Here is an 18,077-nt window from a genome sequence, read left to right as displayed (position 1 = left end):
AAAGAAGCTGATTGGAAATGATTGCTGGATGGATCTTTTTACTGAGTAAGGAATCCTAACAGAATGACAACCTGTCAGACATCAAACCCTAACAGGGTTGCATGCAAATACTTGTATGACTGTAAACTACAGGATATGCCACAGGAACCTAGTTTTAGCCTCAGATGCAGGGCCAGTCTGGATCAAAATGTAAAGCAAAACCACCAGTTTTATTATTGGTTGCCTAAAGTCACACAATTTCTTATGGGTCCACTGCAAAGGTCATCAGACCAAGAAAGCATAGCTGAGCTAATTTGAAATGTCCCAGTGAGAGTCTGAAGCCATGGCTGCAGTTTTCATTGGGTCAGCCATGCCTCCTAATTGTATGAAAGTGTGCCCCTAAGGGTCACCCATAAGAGTAAGTTACAGGTGTTCATCAAATTGGCTGCTGGTATGGCAGTAAAAAGGATGTCATATAAGGGAGCCTCATTCACACTTGGTGGCTATCATCAGCATGCATACAACTCTGTGCCATGTATTATTCATATCTGGTCCCTAGTAGCTAAAAGAGCAGATTTACACAAAAACATATAACAAAATTGCCCAAGGAAATAGCAATGTGAGGTATTTACCATGGCACTGTATAAATAAATAAAAAATGTGAAAATGGTAAATACTTGTCAACAAAAGATGAAAACTGATTGGTTGAGAAAGTAATTTTTTTAATACATTGGAATGGCAACAATATTTTGAAGGATAACAATAAAACCCTTGTTGTTGAAAAATGCCACCACAGATAGGCAGCCATTATCAAAAAGGGTCAGGGGTTGTAACACAAGCATATTACTAACAAGTGTTGTGCATTACATAATATACATACAATTTTAGGGGAAAAGTACTTCCAAGAGAAATTTTTTTAAAAAAAGAAAGAAAGAAAATAATTTAGTCATGGGTGTACAAAATATACTGGCAAAAGGATATTTGTAAAAATCTCAACATCAAAAATCAAAACAATACAACTCTGAAAAAGTTAAATAAAAATGAAAAGTTCCTACACGTTCACTGAAAAACAAAAAAACTAAGCAATTTTGTAGAAATCCACAAAGGTGGCGTGCAAAAAAAACACAAATTTCACCTCACCAACTGTAATTAATACAATGCAACATTAATCCATATTTATGAGGTTTAGAAAGATTATGCAGGATAAAAGATAAATTTACAACATCGTTCAATACACTGACACAAACTCTGAGATTTCTTGTGCATATTATGCAAAAAAAGTATATAAATTTTTTTACATTAACCATACACAGAGCAATATAAAACAGATATTATTGCTGTATAAAATAAATATACAAGTTAATAACTCGAGTGGAAAAGTCACAGGACCTACAAGTGTCCTGAATGTGTGCCTTGAGAACTCCCTATCGGTGGCCATATTTGGCAGCCCAGTCAGTGCGCCCATGGACGGGCTGAGCTAGAGGGCGAGGTCGCAGGCCCGGTGTGCTCTTGGTGGGAGATGACAAGTAGGACGATGGTCCCACCTGACTGCTTGACCTGCTCGATTTCCATGTTGCATAATCTGGGAAGCACAGCAGGAGTATTTAATATTTTTCAAGCGGATCCCCCCCCCCCCCCCCCCGCCTTCTTAATGTTTAGAAGGCGGGAACTTCTAAACATTAAGAACATAGAGATTATGCTTCTAAAGCACTCTTCTTGCACAGCTGATGAAGGACACACACAGACTCACTTGATACCGTTGAATCTAGGGGTGCTAGATGCACTCTTTGGCTAGCTGATCCAGTCTCCTTCTTATTAGCTGAGGGAACATATCCTCCTGTACGTGATCCTGTTAAATATTTAAAAATTTATCACATTAAAAACTTACATTTTTTTAGATTCAAATAGAATGCAAAATGGCCATCTAATCTTAAAAACCGAGTGGCCTTGAAAGTTAAAAGTCATAGTTCAACCCAAACAATGCTCACTTCACATACTCTATTGGCCTTCGTTTGCCCTGGAATTAGTTAGATACTGGCATGCTCACTGCTAGATAAAGTAGCATTAAATGACACCACAGCAGTCAGGTTTTTCTCTTACCGTGGTTGCCCCTGGTAGGCAAGTGTGCCTCCAATGGAACCACTAGCTGCTCCCCCACAGGCTGCTTCCAATCAAGTCCTTGACACATTTACTGCTACATTCTTCTTGGTGCTTAACCCTTCCATATGGAAACACAGCGTGGTTCATAGTCTAATGAACTGAAACCACAGAGTGAAATGCAAATGCCAGAGTTCACACTTGATCTCTTCACAACTGTACAATCCTTGTCCAAACAATGTTTTCCATGAGAACACTGTGCCATGGCAACCATAAGGGAAGCAGTCATCCTCTCCTCATCAAACTGTATCAACTACAGGGTGTTCTCCATATACACTAATCTCTATTTAATCAGAGAGTGAAACCTTTCTGAAGTCTATCAGCTTGTACTTTCAGGAAACCTTTCCATGTGATTTAGCGCTGAGCCTACAGTAAGGGTTACCTGGTAAATATCTTGATTGCTTCAAGTAATGCTGTTTGGCTGATGCTGTCCTGGATGGCTTCTTGAAAGGGCAGCACATTATTTATATTCGTTACTCCCTTCTCTCCTGACAATGGAGGGGCTGAAATCCAAAACATTTCCCAACCTACATGGCGTAAGGAAAGATTATTGATATGCCGGATGGAGCAGATGTTATACGTTGATATTCTGGGAAGAACAAATGACCAAGTGATGAATGACCTGCTCAGACTACTGTCATCCCTGCCACCAGCTTGTCACTGCTGATGTAACCGGGCTTGTTCAGGGCGATGGCTGCAGCGTCCAGGTCTTCAGAGTCCGTCCCAGTCTTCCCCCTTTAAGACCCCGGTGACGTGACCCCATCTCCTACGGGTCCCCCTGGGCTTACCCGTTTGGCTGGATGGATTTGCTTTCTCAGGCTCTGGTGTTAACTGAAACAGATATAGTGCACAGTCAAAACTTTGGTTTTGTTCCAGGTCATAATTTTAGTTTCATTGCTTATGATTCCTTTCAGTTTCCCTTTCGGTTGCCAAAGTTTCTTACAATGCAGTTTTTTGAAGGTTTTTTTACAACCTATTTAGGTCATTAGCATAAAATCTTTATCTACAGAGACGGTACTGGCGCACATACTAAAAACATGACAGCACATTATACATGAATGCGCCAAGCTATTTGCATGGACACAACTCTGGCTCACCTGACTCGGTGGGCCTTTGTCGTATATTAAAGGGAAACGGCTGTGCTGGGGCTCTGTCCATCTCTGCATCTGCCCTCAGCTGGGGCCTTGGGGTGGCTGGGGCTGGTGCAGGGAATAGGCAGGGTTGGTTGGTGGTTGGATTTGTTGGAGGCGGCCGAGCTGGAGAGAGGTGTGGCTGGGGAAGCCGAAGTAGGCGGAGGGGGGTGGGGAGGTGGGACGGGCCCTGAGCTGGGGAGGTGGGGCGAGGGATGGAGGCGGACCAAGGGGCAGGGGCCAAGGCCTGAGGCACCTGAGGCAGCGGTCGCCTCTGTTCCTGAAGCTGCTGGGGAGCGCCCAGCAGCTTGGCCCACGTTGAAGTAGGGGTAGCGGCAGGGCCTAGGAAGTGAAGAGCAACGAGACCAGGCCTGAGGAGATCCATGGCTGAAGTGGCCCAGAGTTCCAGCCCACCATCTACTGCAGTTTCTGTCAGCAGGCTTCAGTGGGTAACGCTGGACTGGGCAAGGGTGAACTGTTCCTATAATTTGTTTTGGCAAGTTCCTTTGCGGTTCAGTAGGCCAAATGACACATTCAGAGTGCCCCCTACACCCCCCAAAGGGCCATGTACCTTTTTTGTTCATTTTTTACAATTTATTGAATCATCATAAATGAATGTGAGGATTTGATAGTGTTTGTCGCATATTTGCAAGTTGGAGCAAAATTTCTTTAACCTAATGATGCAGTACAGTAAGAACACTTAAACGTACTGCACATCATTAAAGGTTAAAGTTGCGGTTGAGTTCAAGTGAAAAAAAAAGGTTTTTACCCAATCAAACTAGAGAAAATATTAGATGGTACCAAGTTACAGATAACAAAAATTCACCCGCTAAAGAGAACTTAGTGAAATTACATAGGAGATCAATTGTGTGCAAACACACCGCATATAGCCCACATTGTCTTTCCTTTTATTCTTCCCACAGACTACTGCAGCCTATCAGAATATAAATGGTTCTAACTTATATTTACTCTTTCATTTTCTTTTCTACATTGTGCACTCCCCTCCAACACAAAACCCCACGCACAAATTAAAAACATTACAGCCTGATGAAAGCATAACAGCATGGCTGAAGGCCCTAGGTAAACTAATGGAAGCTATAAAATACTTTGCCTCACATTGATACTTTGCCTCTTTATTGATGCACACAGAACTGAATAATCCAGCAGGCCGACCTATTTTACTTGCCTTCTAAATGTGAATATGCAATTCTAAAGCCTGAGTTCACCTAGCTAATTCCTATCTACCATCAAGGTATCGATTAAGTCTAAATAGAAATGTCCAAACATTGAATCCAGCTTTCTTCAACTCCTGGCTAGGCTGAACTTTTATGGCCATCCTCTTACATTTTTTTCCGTTCATTACCATACAGAGCTAAGGTTAGGCCAACCACAATAAACATAGGCAAAAGCTGACTCATGGTAACTAGCTATAATTGTGGCTGTATTTAAGTCACTGAGTTTGGATGTAGGGGAAAACAACTTTCTATGAATTAATTGCTAAAGAAAACACTCTATAATGACAAATCTCCATCAACATTTTTACTACAAATTCCATTCAGCACTATGCTTAGTGGCGCACCCTGGTGGCCAGGACCATGGGCTGCAGCCCCGATATCTCTCTCATGTATAATATGGCTTTAAACTGCTGTTTCTCTGATATACTGACCTGTCCTTTTACACAGACTTTCATGCAAGTGGACCAGATAAGCAATGACTGCCATATTACATCCAGCACTTTGGGTCTGGGTTTGACTGACAGACCCCTGCGATACCTGGCTAGCTGCTGGCCTTTTCTTGGGGTCCCACTGAAGCAGGTCTCTCATCAGCTGGATGGCCTCAGCGCTGGCATTGGGGATGAGATTCCTCAGGCTGGTGGTACACAACTGGGGGCCAAGCGGAAGTGCATGGTGGTCGCCAAGCTGGTACCCCCTCAGGGCCAGTCGTTCTAACAGGTACAGTGGTGGAGAAAAGACACCAAACGTTCCAGAAAAGGGAACTAGAGGAAAGGGAACTCTAAGTAGTCTCATTTAAGCACACAGTTACTACCTTTTTGGGAGTTCCCAAGACCTGGCATATTTTGAAGATGGTGTCCCACCTCACTGGAGCCAGGGAAGAGGGGTCCTGAGTGTGTAGAGCTCAGCCATGATGCACCCTACAGCCCATTGGTCTATAGGGGAACTGTAAACTGGTGGACCTGAGAAGAACCTCTGGAGCTCGGTACCTAAACATGAGATGTACAACACAAATATAAACAAACTGGGTAGTGGGGGGTGGTAGAGATGGCATGATACTAATTTTCTGAACTGATTTGGTACAGATAGCTTGCATTTGAATGTTGCCCAATATTGAGCCCATATTTTTTAATTAAAAACCACTGTGGAGATGTGGTTTAGTTGTGGTTCAGATGAATATAAATAAAATGATTTTTTTAAAAAACAGAAAAAAGTGTTTAAAAAAGAAAGTGCTTTACTTGTTTGGTTATTCTTTCTGTTTGGCTCTTTTTCTGTTGCCCTTTCTCCTTTACCTGACCCTCTACTTCACACAAAAACTAGAAACAATGTTGTTTGGTTTTTTAAAAGAATAGATTAATAAACAAATCACTGTTGGTCGTGGATATGTGGCATGTGTGCAGTGCTAAAACACTTTTTTGTCTCATTTAAATGCTGAGGTATCAAATTTATAGCAATGCAAGTCATCACACGTGTGGGAGTGCATGGTTATTTGCATGTGAACACAACTGCTTTAATCATTAATGTGAATAAATCTCTACAGCTGTGTATAAACTATGTTTAAATTAACGTAGCTGTTATCACATGATCTGCAGTGCCCTGCTGCAGAACACTGCTGTGCTATTTTCAGGATGGACTGTGACTATCTGATCAGTTTCTTTAAAAATTCTCCTGATATCCAAGCCAGCATTTTTTTTTTTTTTGCTGATATCGGTCAGATTGCAATACATGGTATTGCATTGGTACCATCTCTAATTTAAAGATTCTGAAATCATGCAAAAGGATGGAAGGCTAAATGTAGTAGTGCAATTCTGCCTTTTCTTGTACTTTGAGGTGCTACAACAGTGCATTAGTGGTAATTTGTAATGACTACACCCTTTAAAGTGATGACTCAGTTATAGAAGCACTTTCATAACATAAATCACATCATTTTCTGGATAGAAGCTCACCATCTGGTTGACACGTAGTCTGTATATGGAGGACGGGATCGAATCTCTCTAGCCAGTCCAAAGTCAGCAATTTTCACAAGCTCAGGGCCCATGCACAAAAGATTCTCTGGTTTCATATCTCTATGGAAAAAGCCTGTGGGGGGTCGGGGTGAAGCGGAAAAAAAGTTATGTTTAGTAACAAAAACCTACTCAAGCAAAAGACTTCTCCCAATTTGACCCACTTAAATAGATGTATTCCAATTCAGGGCAGATAGTGCCCTGGTGTGTTTACAAAATAAATAATTACTTATTTTGATGGCACAGTGGATATGGACAGTTGGTTCTCAAGACCCTGATTGACCATACACAAAAAGACTACAAGGTATGTTTTTTGGGGTTATGACACTGAAGTCTTCCCTTTTCAAAATCATCAGGGCCTTACCATGTTTGTGAATGAAAGCAAGTCCCTGTAGAATCTGAAACATGATATTCCTCACTGCAGACTCAGGAAAAAGGCATGTTCTAGAATATTAACGAAACAGTTTAATTTAAAAAGCAGCAACGTTGTTTTTTTTGTTTTTTTTAATATATGCAATGATTTAATGATTTCAATTAAAAGTAGCAAAATGCAATCAATACTTCAACCAGTCAAAAATGTTTGCTACCTTTCTTTCATTAGCTGATAGAGGTTCTCCTTCATGTACTCAAATACAAAGTAGAGATGGTCATTTTCCCGAATAACCTCCTTTAGTTTGATCACATTGGCATGATTGAGTTTTCTCAGGGACTGAATGCAAAAGGAACATCGTTATTAAATGTTGCATCAAAGGCATTTGCACATTTCATCAATAACAGGGGTCCTGAAGAAGTTTTCATTTTCAGCAGATCATTCTAAAAACTGCTGGAAGATGGCAGAGGTGCAGAATGAAGAGTTGTCTAGGGTCCCATCTGCTGCAATCAGTCATTACTGCATTAAACTTACATAAGAAGGTGAGGTCAGGCAACCAGGCAAAGGGTTCTTATCTGTAAGCTCTGTACTGTCATGCTTTTTCATTAGTGGAACTAGGGTCAAATTTCAAATTGGTCTCAGCAATTGGCCATCCTTCTATGAAATATATACTATATACAATGCTATTGAATAAGCTGCCCGTAGGTCACTGTGATACTTAATTATGGTTGTAGGGCAGGATTACGAGAGGAAAAAAGGGAAAACAGAAACAAGAAGCACTCAGTTTTGAAGACACACACACACAAGTTGCCTACTACCTTCACTGTGCTGCTGTAGAAAGTGAGCAATTATGGGTAAAGGCAAGGGACAAAAGGTGATCATTAGAGATGTATACAAATGGATTGTTTAATGAGACTTTTGCAAACAGTTAAAACATAGAACTTATTTGTATGTGGGGTGGATTCTGAGATCCAGAAACACAAGATACTGGAACATGAGCTTTTGTTGTTCCTGAGTTGCTAAAAACATCATCATTTACCTTGACCTCTCGAAGATTCATGCACTCCTCCCAGGAATAGAATTTCCTTTTCATTCTACAAAATAAAATCATAAATTTTGAGTCACAGACAGATGAGGAAAGTTTGTCTAATCACATAACATATAAAAGCATTATACTGCAGACCATACTGGTGTGCGTTTCATTCAGGGGCCTGAGATAATGCAACCTGTCGTGCTGCTTGGAGAAAAAGGTCCCTTTCCTTTCTTATGGTGAACTGAAGGTCTCCACAGAAGCTTGAAACTACTCATTCTCGTACAAGCGTGCTTGAGTTACTACATATACTTTTGTATTGTTGTGCTTTTTTATGTGCTTGGGGCATGTTCCATTGCTGTATTGCCTGCAGTTTAACAGAATGATTGTGTATCAGTGGAGTATCAGTGGAGTCTACAGCTTAGGCATATTGTCGCTTTTGCCACAAACGCATCCGGTTTAAACTAAATATAGAGCACACCATTTCAGGATTTAAATTTGTGGTTTTCAGGAGCCTGACAGATGTCTTACTAATCGGTGAACTGGTTGGGTTTAACTTGTCGTTTCCTCCCACTGGTCCACAGATGCAGAGCCAGCTGTCAGCTAAAGCCTGCTTGCTGCTGCATTATTGCAGTATTAAAGAGGATGCACGAGTACATTTTTATTTCTCACGTGTCTGCAGAAGTGTGTGAGTCAAAGTAAGCACAGGTTTGTCATTGCTCGGTTTGTATGCTGATTTACTACAAATGTAAACAAAGTGAAACCTCGGTTTTCCTGTTGCCTTTATAACTACCGTTATAACAGTGGAAATCCGCTCCACTCACTTCTTGATGGCCACAAGTTCCCCGGACTCCAGGCAGCGGCTGAGAATGACCGAACCGTAGGTGCCATCGCCTAGTTGCCTGAGGGTGGTATATCTGTTCATGGCGTTAACTCTCTCAGCATGGTCCACGGGATGAACGAAACGAGAGGACGGCCACTCGCTGTCGGGTCGAGTGCAGCCAGATTTTGCGGTGACAACAGCAATGGATGACGGGCACGGCTGCGGGGCTCATGTTGTTACAGGCTTGCCTCCACCTGCAGTCAACAGACCAATGTCGTAAAGATTTCAAACGAATAACGCAGTGGAGACGGAAGCACGAAGAGGAATCATACAAAATCATGCAGCTATCTGCTAGGGAATTCTATTAGCTAGCGGAAACTAGCTAGCTAGATTTATTTAAGGGGAAACTTAACGGTAAATTGAAATTACCGTAACACCATATGCGTATTGTGTCAGAGGAAAACAGGGGGATTCTAAATTAAACAGTCTTACTACTCGAATTAAGACGACCAAGCAATAATTCTAAATGCTTAGGTAACTTATGTAGTTTACCATAACTAAATGGTAACGTATAAATCTGCAATTTTCTTTCGTTATAGATAAAGTGTCATCATATCTTAAATATGGAAGCTAACGTTCCGTGCGGCAGTAGGAGTTGACAGGTTGGCGTACCGCAGCTGTACGGCAGATAAAGCCCAAGAAGCAAGCGAGCTAACCTAACGCCAGACAGGTAACAGTTAAAAAACTAAATGGTTAGTTACCTTGTCGCAACAAATAAATTAAAACGTGAGTCTTGTTAGATAGCTGTATCATTAAACACATTTAATGTTTACAAGAGTAACAGTTAACGCTAGCTAAAGAGCAGTTATTTTCCTGCGATTTAGCTAGCTACCAATATAACTTACACACTTGACTCAATAGTGGTATAGCTTGTTAATGCGTCAACCAAGCTGGCCCTTTAACCACGGGGACACTTTATCTGTCTGGTTTGGTTTATTTACCTGTGGTTTCTGAGGCGTGTACATGCCAAACAGTCCGGTATTAGCGTGCTATAAAACCCTCGGGAAACCTCAGGCGTGAAACCGCATCCTACGCAGTCTGAGTGAGTCATACAACAACAACACAGCACCGTAAGGGTGGAACGCTATGGCGCCCCTCTTCTTCTATTGAGTGCAACTATCGTTGCGTAGCGTTATCGCCACCTAGCGTTTAAAGACGGGTGTTTCGATAGCTGCGTCAGTTGTATTTCTATTTAGTTTTTAATATTTTTTAGCGCTAACCCTACCACGTAAGAGTTACACTAGATTTGGGAAAAGAGAAAACTTCTAGTTAATAATCTGATACAGTGCAATAATGTTGTCTCCATACGACTGGTAGTTAAGTAGCTTGTAAGCTAGCTAGCTAGCACTAATTAACTTTAAGGGTTTATCTTCTCTTTAGGTAGCTCGCTGGGTAACTAACCTAGCGTTGGGTAAAATAGCTAGTTAGCTAACGTTAACGAGCAAACTGGCCATCCAGCTATCACCATAAAATGAATGATCAAATCTAGTCATATACTTTGCCATGTAATCTAGAGACGTTAGCTAGCTAATTATTATTTCTGTACAAATGCTTATTTTGGCAGTACAGTTTACAGTGCAGTAAGAACAAACAAGACCTGGGCTAAATTAATTAGCCAGCGAGCTAGCTAACCAACCTAACTGAACTTTTTGATTGTTTTGCAGATTCAGACAACAATGGCATTTAAAATCTCGAAAGGAAAGACTGACATGATAAACGTAAGGTTGCCCAATCCTCAAATCGAGAATAAAATCACTAAACAGAGGAAGGAAAATGCTTACATGAAAAAGTCACTTGATGAGCTTTCTCGTCACAAGGGGGCGCCATCTGACTCTGAAAACAACCAGCTCCTGTTAGAGGTAAACGATCAGGGTACTGTTATGATCTGTTTATGACCCATTCCCGATTATTACGTTAGAGTAAAGGGACCTCTTGAAACCAAATTTGACATTATCCTATTATTATCATCACAGCAATATCTTAAATAATCAATCTATTAAACTTCCTGATCTAAACTCTTATTTTCCCTATTTTTATTTTTGTTCTTCCACTTTCTAAGAGAATCCTTGCATTAGAGACATTAAGGGAGAAAAACTCCCAACAGATCCTATCCAAAGATCAGGAAATTGCAGCTCTTAGGCAGCATCTTTGTTCAGACAGTGCTGAGATTGTGACCAGATTGCAGGCTCAGCTGACCCAGCAGAAACTGGATGCAGAAATGAGGGAGAACCTGTTCCAGTCCCTTAAACAAGAGACAGAAGAACTAAAGACCAATTTAGTAGTGATTTCTGCTAAGTGCCAGGACCTAGAGAACACAGTTGAAACAGCAAAGGTAGATAGCGCCCACCCACACACAATGAGCAGACTGGCCACATGGAATTTCCTGAGTGTTTTTACAGCTCAGGCAGAGGATGGCAGCATTTTTATACCTTAATGTAATACTCCTGTAAGTGCTTAAACATTAAAGGATGGCTTTGATTTTTAACGTCTTTAAGGCCTTAATATTTGGATTATATTGTTGGAATTCTGAGACAGGAAAGCGTAAAACAAAAATGTCGGCATATCTTTCACATGATTTCCGCTGACTATTTTAACATTTTTGCTGACCAAGCCTCTTACCAAGTCATCTTACACTGACTATTTCTTGTGATCACTAGCACTGAGCAGCTTTCTTAAGGATATTCAAAAGTAAAAGTGAAGCTCTACTTCAATTCTTTTGACATTTATTGCTGTTTACCCTAGGAAAAGGAATTATCATAACAAGAGTTCAAATAAATGAGAGAAGATAGAAATGGAATTCATTATGAGCAATCTACAGTCACATTCCTTCCCCAGATGCCTTGAAAATGTTCTGTTCATTCTTTAAATTTTTCATTTGACTTTAGCATTGTAAGAAACTATTCCAGTATATAGCAGTGTTATTTTTATTACAGTAATGCTTACCTGATTACCGCAGCACACGCAGCTGACAGTTTGTTAAACACATTTCAGATGACACCTTATTTAATCTACTTGCACTCTTGAAGTTCCTGTTATATTGCCATATATATTCTTTTAATTGCATAAAGTTGCTGTTTTGGAAAATGAAATGGATTTTTTTTCTCCATTTTGTGAACAGGGTGGCTCCGCAGGATGGTTGCCTGCCAACAGGCACGTCGCAGTCATGGAAGAACACCTGAAAGATGTGAGTGTAATGTTCTGTTACCGACCGTTTCCATCTCTTGCATAACCGCAGCGTCCTGTTTCGGCATAATGGGAATAACCCCCTGAAGCATGGGGCAGGAACCTTTGGTGTGGAAACCTTCCACAAAACACAGTATTACCCAGTGCCTCCACTTTCTGGTGCTGAAAAAGGCCTTGGAGAAGAACCAGCAGTGGCTTGCCTACGACCAGCAGAGGGAGGCCTACGTCAGGGCGGTGGTGGAGAAGACACACCAGCTAGAGCAGCAGCTCAGCCAGGCAAATGAAGCCCTCCAACAGAAAGACAGGAAGGCCTGTATGGAAGGTGAACAGAAGGTTCCATCAATCCTTGGATAAGCGCTTCCAGGTTATGGAGAGATCTTGGATCAGGTTTCCACTCAGATGTTATGATGAAACACTAACATCTGTCTGGAAGCTGATCAGTTTAACCTTTTATATCTTATTGGCATGTATTTACATACTGTTAAGTCCACCTTGTAGGTGTGCTTACACAGCCCATCTGTTGACAGGCACAGTTTGTATTAGCCCTCTTCTATACCTTCATCAGCGGTCAGATTAAGGCCACACAACCTTTCTTGGCTGGATATCTTTGGGTGGTGAGCTACTCTCAACCCTGCTGTACCAAACTAAGTGGACAGCAGACACTACTGTTAAATGGGCTCTGATAAACTGGCTCAGATCCCGCAACCTTGGCACTGCATTGTCACGATCACTGCTGTGTTGAGAATGGTCTGCCAATTAAATCTGGTTGTGTTCAGCAACCGATTGATGAAAATCGGTGGTCGAGGATGGCATCCCAATAGACGGGTTATAGTCTTTAACTGTACACTTACAAAATGTACCTAGACTTACTTAATAAAGTGTCCAGTGAGTGTAGTATACCTACAGTGTCTTTCTAATGAAGCAAATGGTGTGTATTCATATTGTTGTATATATGCAGTACAGAAGTATTACATCATTGAAGTCAAACCAGTTTGTTTTCACAGTAGCACAAACTTGATTTTGTTACTGTTTTTCATTTGGATTACAGTCGTAATTTTTCACCAGTAACTTCAGAAAGTACTGTATAGAATATGTATAGTATATTCTGCATAGCATATGTGTTTAGTATATGTATAATATGTGTTTGTCGTGGACAAAGTGGAGAGATCTTCAGTGGCAGGAAATGAGAGCAGTTAGAATTTCAGCATTCGAAGTCAGTCAACTCTGAGTAGATTGAAATTAACTGAAGCATGTTCATGGTTGTCTTTGAAACCCATCATCAACTGAGTGCTAATATTAGGATTCTAAATATATACAAACAATTCAAACTGTAGATCTTATAATTCCACTCTATTGGACCTTAAAATTCATGTTTACGTATGCAGAATATGAATATACTATAAAAAATAAAAGCAATTAGCAAAGGAACATTGGCATTCCAAAAAAGATAACTCAGTAGACGAGTGCATAAAACTGCAAAATTGTATCAAGCCTATTTAGTAATTGAACACATATCAATCAGCTCTTTAACTGGTTTCTGCCCTTTAAATTGGAGTTTTTTACAATAATAATAATAATAATAATATAATAAGTTCAATTTATATAGCGCCTTTCACAGACACAAGGTCACACAATTATTTTCTATTTCAATATAGACTATGTTTCTTGAGGGTAATTAAACAGCATTGACAACAAATAAAATATAAAGTAAATGTATTTTAAGCCTAATTCAAAATGGCAAGAGTTGTTATTCTTAGCTACTTAATTTATGTAGTGGTATGCTTATAATGGTAGTCTGAGAGTCACTCTGTAGATTACAAGAAGAATTTCCACAGGTTTTGTATATGAGGATTTTGAGTAGTTTATTGTTATTATTAGGCTATTGATGACTATTATATATAATTATAACTATTATAGATAGTGGAGAAAATCAGGTATATTGTGAAATAAAGCCTTGAATTGAAAGAACATGTTTTGTCATTGCCTGCACTTACAAGCAAAGGTTAGTATAAATAAATAAAGTAGCAGAATACAATTTGTAGTTAAACTGAGGATAAAATCCCAATCATAATCACTCTCCATAATTTGATTCTATTCCTTAGAATTAATATGTTCTGCAACATCAGTTGAATCCTCTAGGAACAGTTTTAGGAATGTTCACGCTGCATATACAGCTGGTGTTCTGAGGATTAACTCTGGTTTATGTGCAATAAACCTGTTACATAGCAGGTTAGCTTCACAGTATATGCTGACATATCAACTAACCTGCACTTAGTCTGCTGTTGGTTTTTGGAAAGGAAACCCACCAACTCTGAGTTAACACATCTGGGTTTGTTGCTAAACACGCTTTCTAGAATACCACCAAGAAACAAAGACACGGTAATAATCCAGGCAGAGGGTCAGCAACATGAATAAAAACAGGCAGGGAAGACAAACCATACATGTTTAGACTAAGGTTAAGAAAGGAAGTCAAGGAGCCAAACCTGAGCCCTCAGCATGAAAAAACAGTCAACTAGATCTAACTAGAAAGTCTCAGAAACAAACCTAACAAAAAAACAAGATGTCACAACAAACATACATGTAGCAATTAAATCCACAGGAGCTGAGGAAAGAGTAGGTAACAGCTATGAGAGTAATAGGTGGCAAAATTGGATCTGATAAGTGTGGACAGGGGACTATGGGAATTGGAGTTCTTAGTGAAGTTAATGAGTGAGAAGGGAGGAGCAGGCATAACATTACACATAATTTCTTACCTGGCATGATCCTTTCAGACACAATAATATATTTCCTATATGTGTACTTTTGCACTTTTAACTTTGCAGGTGAGACATCTCTTACAGCATAAAGGTTTTTACTTTAAAATTCCAAGTATGTTCTGGATGTAATTGTACTCTGAAAATGACATGCTAGCTCTGAAGAATGTGGAGTCACTGCGCTCAGCCCATGCTGAGCTGGAGGTGGAGCAGGAGAAGACCGAGCAGGGGCGACACTGCGAGGAGAAGCAGTGGGAGGCACAGAGGCAGGCCGAGAAGGAGAGGAAGCACGTTGAGGAACACCTTCACCACCTCCACACCTCCCTTGCAGATGCCAGTGCCAAGCTGGAAGAGGAGAGGCTGAGGTCCTCTGTTCTTCTGGAGCAGGTAGCGGCCAAAGCAGGCCGGCGTTTTCTTACTGATCTCTCCCGGGTAAATAAAGGTAACCTAGGAGTTAAAGGATGAAGGAAAGGAAGCAAGGTGGTGAAAGCCTTAAACAGCTAAGAGTTCGGTGTGGGTAGACATTGGTGGAACTGGCCCAAAAATGTTTGGTATGAGTTAGCCAGGATATAAGCAGTTTGGGTAAGAATTTGTGTTTGATTGAGGGTGCTGTGCGTAACATGGCAAGTTGTTTCACAGCCCTGCAGCAGAATGTAGCCAAGCCAGATCATGCATGCAGTGACCTTCTGTTATAGTCCGCCTGCATTTTGGACTGCATTTTCATCACATGTACACCCAGTCTAGGAATGCACCTGATTAATGCCACTCTCTTCAAGGTGAACCATTTCCAGAAGGTCCTGCTGACACAGCAAAACGAGCAGAATCGGATGTCGGTTTTAGAGCAGCAGGTATGGATGGACACCAGCTCATAATTCCTATCACCATCTCTTCAAGGGCTTTACTTAACAATTTAAAGCTCAAAGTAAATCAAAGATGATTTCTAATCTACATTTTCATCTAAAGATACAGTTCATTAACACCCACTAAGGTAGTGACTGACTATCCTGTCTGGGCCCATGCCAAGTGCTGGATTAAAATTAAAATGGTTTGGTTTACTATCAGTGTGTACGTGCTTAAATTAGACCTAAAGACAATATTAAAACCTAAAATTAGGCGTCGGTCTGTATACAAAGATTTATTTGACTACTGAGGACATTATCACGTGCCTATTCCAGCGTGCTCTACTAGAGACAGATCTATTTACCCAGTTACTGTTACTGCATTACTGGTTGCAAGGCTGTGAAATTTTAAAAATAAAAATTTAAAAAGTGAATTAAGTAGATAGAGTTCTTTGTGAATGCGTTATGTCCATCTGTTGTACTGACAGCATAATATTTATTTATTTGTCCACCCACAGATTCAGGTGTCTGCCAAAGATCTGGAGGACGAGAAGCGTGATAATCAGCATCTCCAACGACAACTTCACAAAATTCTGAAGGAGCTGCGAAAATCCAAGGACAAAGTGGCCAGATTAGAATGTGAGGTAAGAAATGGGCTGGCATGGTGCATCCACCACATGGACTGAGACAAATTAAGTGTGAACTGACAAGCCCTGTACATTGTGGGCGACAGAAAGCGCAGACCGAGAAGCCTTTGTCTTCAATTGCCTACACTGAAGTGGAAAAAGCAACCAAGGGAGATCTACGGAGCCATGCGTCCCCTACAAAAGCACACAATCTGCTGAATGAGAGTTTTCTGGAGTGCCCCAATTGCAGAGCTCAGTATCCGACCAGTCGCCATAGAGAGCTTCTGGTACATATTGACGAGTGCTTTGATTAAAGCTGTCCTGCGTCTCTACTAGTAGTAAATGATCTATAAATATGTTATTGAATCTGAGTTCTCTCTGCCTTACATCTTAAAACATTTTGGTCATTTGTTCTTCATTAAAAAAAAATAAACATGGGATTTTTCCTAATGAAAAGACAATGGGACATCTAGATTAAATGAGAACATAGTTTTAGACATATAGGACATGGTAACAACAGTTAGAACATTTTTCAAATCCAGAAATCTCAGTTTTGAAATCCATATTAATATTTGAAGAGCATTTTGTTTAATTTATCTTTTGTACTTTTTAAATTTTCTGTCAATTAAAAATAATTTTTGGCGACTTAAGAGTTTGATTTTCCTTGGTTTTTAGTATATCATAAAATATCATAAAAATGATTTTGTTCTGCCTTCCAGATCAGATGCTCAAATTACATAAACCAAACTTCATCCCTTACTATTCTAGCGGTGAGTTAGGAGACCTAAAGGAGGTTTCTGGTTATTGGAGGCCTCTAAAGATATTTCTGTTATATTGCCTGCAGAAATTGCCTGTTTTCAAGGAGATGAAAGATTTCAGCTGTTCTCACAGGAAATGTGTATTTTCATTTGCCTAAACCTCTTTTATTTAGGAGAAAGTGTTCCTTAAATTAGCTTTTCCAAGTAAAGAGGCACAGCTACATTTGCTAAAGAAGAATGTTGCTCAGGGCATTCATCTAATGCACACTGTATGCTAGCAATTGGAGTGTGCTGGCTGATTCTCTGATCTGCATGCAGCATGTTGGCTACCTAATCAGATCATTACAGTTTAAATGAATAAACCAATGTGACCTTATTTAGCCTTACTGTGGAGGAAAAGCTATTCTGTTTTTGGAGTTGGTAAGGAAATGTAAAAGCGCTTATAAGCAGCATATCTAGTAAAACAAACAGCTGCAAACCTCCAAACAGCTATAGCGTTCATGGTGACAAAAATAGTGTTTCGTAAATGGACCTTATTCAAATAGACTGCAAATGACTGTTTTTAATGAAAAGGTAAGTAATAATGTTTACCCAACTGCATTTATGCAACTGCAATAATTGGCTTACCTAAGTGTAATAACTTGCTGCTTTTTAAAACGTCACTGTTGTAAGGAAGGTTCTCATTGATTTGTCGTCAATGAGGTCAGATTCAATAATGAAAAACCTTTTCAATTAATGACACTAATATGTAACAAAAAGCAGCAAGTAAAGGGAAGTCAAGAATAGTGTGCAGTTTGGAAGAGGCATGGTGATACCAAATATGAATCGTCCAATGTGACAAACTTCACAAAGTTTCCCAGGTCTGAAATTCAAATCTGTGTCACACAGGGGTAGGATGTTCTTTTCAGCAGACAATGTGCCCCATTCTCTCTACCTCCATGTGCAGAACTTGTCCTACTTCCCCTTCTTCTCTGAGCTCCAGCCTTCTCACTGGTCAGTAACCGTGTTTGAAACTTTGGTCCTGCTTACCATCTTCCTGGTGTCGTTGATTGGCAATATCGGCGCGCTCATTCTGGTGGCCCATGACAGGCGGCTAGCTGACCACACTCTCTTCACCTTGAACCTCTTCCTGGC

The 18,077-nt window shown here is 40.3% G+C and overlaps 3 protein-coding genes across 7 annotated transcripts in view; 1 reads left to right on the top strand and 2 right to left on the bottom strand.

Annotated features, from left to right (window-relative positions):
* Positions 1-680: 680 nt before the first annotated feature.
* cilk1 (ciliogenesis associated kinase 1) lies at positions 681-10,559 on the bottom strand. Its single transcript, XM_035530130.1, is given in 29 exon segments — positions 681-1,561; positions 1,730-1,828; positions 2,080-2,122; positions 2,125-2,165; positions 2,168-2,197; positions 2,519-2,576; positions 2,578-2,610; positions 2,612-2,663; positions 2,759-2,775; positions 2,778-2,855; positions 2,857-2,967; positions 3,234-3,383; positions 3,385-3,423; positions 3,425-3,469; positions 3,472-3,573; positions 3,575-3,608; positions 5,028-5,139; positions 5,142-5,211; positions 5,313-5,357; positions 5,359-5,385; positions 5,387-5,452; positions 5,454-5,487; positions 6,445-6,577; positions 6,866-6,945; positions 7,089-7,210; positions 7,911-7,965; positions 8,726-8,978; positions 9,726-9,822; positions 10,494-10,559. Coding segments are annotated over 27 exon segments (1,935 nt in total). The 5' UTR covers positions 8,827-8,978; positions 9,726-9,822; positions 10,494-10,559; the 3' UTR covers positions 681-1,403.
* Positions 9,011-16,830, top strand: LOC113586667 (centrosomal protein of 55 kDa-like). Of its 5 annotated transcripts, XM_027024968.2 has the most exons (10): positions 9,011-9,138; positions 9,324-9,454; positions 10,449-10,643; positions 10,844-11,116; positions 11,903-11,968; positions 12,139-12,289; positions 14,878-15,107; positions 15,497-15,568; positions 16,078-16,203; positions 16,293-16,830. In XM_027024968.2, exons 3-10 carry the CDS (start codon positions 10,461-10,463, stop codon positions 16,497-16,499), a joined length of 1,308 nt encoding a protein of 435 aa, XP_026880769.2. In that variant the 5' UTR covers positions 9,011-9,138; positions 9,324-9,454; positions 10,449-10,460; the 3' UTR covers positions 16,500-16,830. The 5 variants fall into 5 exon arrangements, with proteins under 5 accessions (XP_026880769.2, XP_026880773.2, XP_026880770.2 ...); XM_027024972.2 differs by lacking the exon at positions 9,324-9,454; XM_027024969.2 differs by lacking the exon at positions 9,011-9,138 and having other exon boundaries at positions 9,240-9,454.
* The window catches only part of LOC113586678 (serine/threonine-protein kinase MARK1-like), a 56,356-nt gene continuing 53,372 nt past the window's right edge, over positions 15,094-18,077 (bottom strand). Inside the window, exon 20 of the transcript XR_004776494.1 lies at positions 15,094-15,167. The gene's annotated coding sequence lies outside the window, so the exon portion shown is untranslated. The remainder of the gene's footprint in view (positions 15,168-18,077) is intronic.

The sequence above is a fragment of the Electrophorus electricus genome, chromosome 9 (assembly GCF_013358815.1).
Source record: "Electrophorus electricus isolate fEleEle1 chromosome 9, fEleEle1.pri, whole genome shotgun sequence".
Taxonomy (NCBI): domain Eukaryota; kingdom Metazoa; phylum Chordata; class Actinopteri; order Gymnotiformes; family Gymnotidae; genus Electrophorus; species Electrophorus electricus.
Note: the sequence above shows the minus strand (reverse complement) of the source record. Positions and strands in the feature narration are given on the sequence as shown.

What these genes read in the sequence shown, in the direction of transcription:
- LOC113586667 (XM_027024972.2), top strand. Translation starts at nt 10,461, where the DNA reads ATGGCATTTAAAATCTCGAAAGGAAAGACTGACATGATAAACGTAAGG. An exon ending in ACAACCAGCTCCTGTTAGAG is followed by an intron (nt 10,644 to 10,843) that starts GTAAACGATCAG and finishes CCACTTTCTAAG; the next exon opens with AGAATCCTTGCATTAGAGAC. An exon ending in TGTCGGTTTTAGAGCAGCAG is followed by an intron (nt 15,569 to 16,077) that starts GTATGGATGGAC and finishes GTCCACCCACAG; the next exon opens with ATTCAGGTGTCTGCCAAAGA.